This window comes from Tasmannia lanceolata, unplaced genomic scaffold (assembly GCF_043159265.1).
Source record: "Tasmannia lanceolata isolate RefF3 unplaced genomic scaffold, GAP_Taslan_0.1 ptg000002l, whole genome shotgun sequence".
NCBI lineage: Eukaryota > Viridiplantae > Streptophyta > Magnoliopsida > Canellales > Winteraceae > Tasmannia > Tasmannia lanceolata.
This window is the reverse complement of record NW_027518679.1, coordinates 24,031,736-24,036,386: the sequence shown is the minus strand read 5'-3', so window position 1 is coordinate 24,036,386 and position 4,651 is coordinate 24,031,736. Positions and strand designations below refer to the sequence as shown.

The following is a 4,651-nucleotide window of genomic DNA, read 5'->3' as shown; positions in this document are numbered from 1 at the left end:
TGCGACTAAGCCAGGCTGATTGGTCAGGATTTGAGACAAAGTCTGATCGGCTATTGGTGTTTTTCCTGGAGGGTGCCTGGTTGTCTTCATGGCCAGTCTTTTGACAAGGTCGGTTAGGGTCGCGACTAAGGCTGCAAATGAGCCAAGCCGAGGGCTCGGCTCGTTTAGTTTTTATGAAGGCTCGTGAAATATTCGAGAAAGCTCGGCTCGGGCTCAGCTCGTTAAGTGGAACGAACTAAGCTTAAGCTCGGCTCGGCTCAAGAATGTTAAAACATACATTTGTGGGATTTGAACCCAAGACTCCTCTAAATCCAACCCCTTAACCACTCGGCCAAACTTTCATTTGTGATAAACAACCCACATTCTTTTATTTTATATATAAAAACAAACATAATCCAAGCTTTAAAGCTCGGCTCGGCTCGTTTATGAACCGAGCTTAAAAAGCTCGCAAGCTTTTCCGAGCCGAACTATACAAAGCTCAAGTTCGGTTCGTTTATTTGGCGAGCCTAATTTTTGGGCTCGGGTTCAGCTCGTTTAGTAAACGAACGAGCCCGAACCGAGCTTTTAACGAGCCGAACCCAAACATGTTCGTGAGCCGGCTCGGTTCATTTGCAGCCCTAGTCTCGACTTGTTGGGTTAACTCAATGACATGGCTACGGTCTCATGATGTTAGGCTGAATGGGAGGCTTTGGGTGGCCGTCGGTAGACTGAGGCCGGTTCTAAGAACCATGCCTTGAAGAAGATCACGCATTGTGCTCGGAGTGCGAGTCTTGACGAGTGTTTGGTTACTCTTCCTCTGTTCCATGCTCATGTCTTCTTTCCTTCGTTCCCATGGACGACACCAATTGTTGCTCTGTCTGACTTAAGTATAGGAGAGTAAGAGCGAGCTAGTCCAGATTTAACAACCAACAAATGATTTTTTGTAAAATTGCCTAGCAAATCCTGTATATAATTATATGTTTAAACTGAACCTTTGAATCTTACCTCATCTTGTAAATAAACAAACACCCATTTCTTAAAAAATAAACAAAAAAACGTTTTAAATAAATTCTCCAACATCAAAATACCCAATCATCACTACCATCCAATTAAAGTACTAAACCAATCAACTTGATTTCAAAGATTTAAAACCTCCACCAAATAAAAAAGAGATAGGATCTTGCCTTTAATTTTCATTGGCCTCTTACAATCATACATAATATAATCGTGGTATCATACAAAACATCCCCAGACCACTTTTACAATTTTTTTTTTCTTTTTCCTTTTTTCTTAAGAAAAAGAAAAAGAAAAACCCAAAAAAAAAAAGAAGAAAAATCCCCTAACCCCTGATTTCCATCATACGAGCAAAATCCTCAAAACACACAAAGCCATCTCCATCCGTATCAACTCCCTCTATCATGCGCCGGCACTCCTCTAACGTGCACCGGTCATCTCCGAGCGTCGAAAACACACCAAATAATTCCTCTGCCGAAATCTTCCCGTCACGATCGGTGTCAAAATAATTAAAAGCGTCAAGCAATTCGGACCGACAAACCGGACCCAAAGCCGAGTAAAGCGCGCCGAACTCTTCCAAGCTGATGGAGCCGTCCCCATCCTGATCAGCATCGTCTAAAATCAAGCCGAGCTCCTTATCACTCGGCGGCTCGGCTCCGAGCCGCTGAAAAACGAGCTCGAGCTCGTGTCGGGAGATATTTCCGTCTCCATCTTTATCGAAGAGTTTAAACACCTCGATAACGTCATAACTAATATCGGCCGAAAAATCAGAAAAATCGCCCGATATGTTGAGTTTCGGGTGGAGAACGCTTTTTGGGGTTTCTTTGGAAGAGGTAGAAGAAATAGAGCTGAAATAAGATGGGTCGGATTTGGACATGGAACGGGATTTTTTGGATCCGAAAAGGGATCGGAGATTAAGTTTCATGGCTAGAGATGAGATGAAATGAAATGTAGATGAAATGAAAATGAGAAAGATGAGGAAAAGAAGGTGAGAGGAAGGGGAGGGGAGTGGTGGTTAAATGGTGGGGATTTGGAGAGTTGGAGAGTGAGCTTCCACGAAGCTTCGTTTTAGGGACTTAAATGTAATTTGCATGTTTTTTTTCTTTTCTTTTGGCACTTTTTTCTTTTGGCTTTTTCTGTCGCGTGTTAGGTAGGAGCGAAGGGGAAGCGAAGAAAGATGAGCCTCTTTTTAGTACTTATCGTTTTTTAGTCTACATTGGGTCTCTTTTGGTTCGAGTTTGAAAAATATGGGGATACAAATGTTGAGATACAATATATCCGTACCCCTTTCTTCCTTGGGTCATCTCCTTATAGTGTATTAGGAATAGTTGTTAGAGAATTTATATGGTGTAGGCCCTTTTAGTCTAGTATTTTTCAAAAATTACTGTATGGATAGACCTGGCAAACGGGTGGGCCGGACCGGTACCTGTCCGGTGGTACAGGCCAGGTCATAAATGACCCGGAATTTTACTGGTCACAATTTGGTGAACCCACACCGGGCCAGGTGGACAAGCGGGTCACCCAATTTTTTTTTTTTGTTATGCTGTTTTTATTCCCTCACTATAACAGGACGATCCAAACCGTCCATGTTATGGGCCATAATATAAATAGCTTGTGCCCAAAAAACCATTTCCATAGGATGATCTTAGCCCTCTGATCTATGGAGCAATTGCATATTATTATTTATGGATCGGAGGGCTAGGATCATCCTTTTGAAACGATTATTGGGGCACAACCTATTGACGTTGTGTTCCATCACATTGACAGTTTAGATCATCCTATGATGTGGTCCGTATAGTACTTTCTGAAAAATACGGGACTATAAGGGCTTACACCATATAAAATCTCGATCATTTGGGTTTTTACGGGCACCCACGGGTCAACCAGGCTCGGCCCGGCCCAGTTTTGACGGGACCGTACTGGCCGGGTCAAATTTCAAATGGTCACTTCGGGTCTTGTAAATTACGGGCAGGCCGGTTGGACCCGCGGGTCCGGGTCACTGTTTGCCAGGACTATGTACGGACCATACGATAGGATGATGGCCACACAACGTAAATAGGTTGTGCCACAAAAATCATTTCCACATGATAATTCCAACCCTCTGATCTATAGAGGTTTCTCTATATTTTGGCGTAAGCCCTTATAGTCCAGTTCATCTTCCTCTATAGATCGGAGGGTTAGGATTATCCTATGAAAATGATTTTTGGGACCTCTTTTACATTGTGGCCCATCATATGGACAGTTTGGATCATCCTATGGTGTGGTCCGTACAGTACTTTTTTGAAAAATACCGGACTGTAAGGGCTTACACCGTATAAAAACTCGTACTTATTATAATTATAAATACACTGTAGGGGGCTGCCCGGAGAAGAAATGAGGGGCGGGAATATCAGTTACCAAAATAAATGTATACCTTCTAAAAGGGGGCAAATATCAACGGGCATGCGTAAGCTGTACACGTAACAAACGCGTTTCGAACTATTAGTGGGGCAATTGTAAGACTACACTATTGGTCTACGTCTTATGTCGATCAAGAATCCAATCCCTTGGATAAAGAGCTGGAAAAATCAACGGCTAAATTCATCTTGAACAAAAGTCATTTGGATTGCCCAAATCAGGAAGCACTGGCATCAGCATCCTATTCCAATGTTTCGCTCATAAAAATGAACCGAATCAGGTGCAGAATTGGCACCGGGGCCGAATTAATGGGGATAATAGTAAGAATCTATTTCTCACTGTAAGGCCCTGTTCATTTTAGATTATGAAAACCGATTGTAAGCTTCTAGACCGATTATTGGACTCAAATAACATTAATTTTGAGTCCAACAATCGGTTTGGAGGCTCACCATCGGTTATCATAATCTCAAACCAACAAGACCTAATAGGTTATATTCTGATTCTGTTCTGGTCGGAGTAAGGGCGGAATGACACTGGGGCCAAATTAAACTCTGTTTCTCACCTCAAGATGTTGTATTCTGTTTCCGAATGAAATTTTGATTGGAATTTTTTTGAATTAAATGTTTTATTTTAATTTTTTCATGTGATTCCCCCAGCGTTAGGCCTTTGGTTTTATTATGCAGGATCATCCAAGAAGTGTGGAAAAGACCTAGCTAATTTCTCTTTTGTTGACATATGTACGTGATAAGTGGTAACATATAATTTACTTTACTAAAAGTCTAAAAGCATGTAGCTTTCAAATTACTTTTCTAAATAGCATGTAGCTTTTCATAACAGAGAAACTGCCACTGATAATATGACAGAATGCCATCTTTACCGTCAGGGCAGTGGGCCGTATGTGTAAGATGAAGAGTATGATCTTGTAGAAAATCACTCACATGGTTTGTCCCATCTCAAACGGACATCCATGCCTAAAACAAGGACTAAAAGTATGGGACTTTGGTAGGTGATTATGCAGCTTACTTTTTCAAGAGTGAACACCCACCTCGTAGCAAATTTTGTTTTGCTATTATCTCATGAAGAAATGCAATCCCCAATATAAAACTTAAGGAACAACGTTAAAGGGGGGGGGGGGGGGGGATTTTATCCGTCAGGGGGTGTTACGCCCTGAATTGGTAACAGATAAGGCAGTGATGTAAGAGCTGATCTGGCGAATCCTGATAGCTGAGTTGATAAAGAGGCGATGACCTGCACGACGGCA

The 4,651-nt window shown here is 42.0% G+C and overlaps 1 protein-coding gene across 1 annotated transcript; it reads right to left on the bottom strand.

Annotated features, from left to right (window-relative positions):
* Positions 1-1,141: 1,141 nt before the first annotated feature.
* On the bottom strand, positions 1,142-2,006 carry LOC143883044 (putative calcium-binding protein CML36). Its single transcript, XM_077386412.1, has one exon. The coding sequence runs from the start codon at positions 1,916-1,918 to the stop codon at positions 1,319-1,321; it is 600 nt and encodes a 199-aa protein (XP_077242527.1). The 5' UTR covers positions 1,919-2,006; the 3' UTR covers positions 1,142-1,318.
* Positions 2,007-4,651: the final 2,645 nt, after the last annotated feature.

Bases quoted from the DNA above. Each gene is read 5' to 3' on its own strand.
- LOC143883044 (XM_077386412.1), bottom strand. From the start codon at position 1,918: ATGAAACTTAATCTCCGATCCCTTTTCGGATCCAAAAAATCCCGTTCC.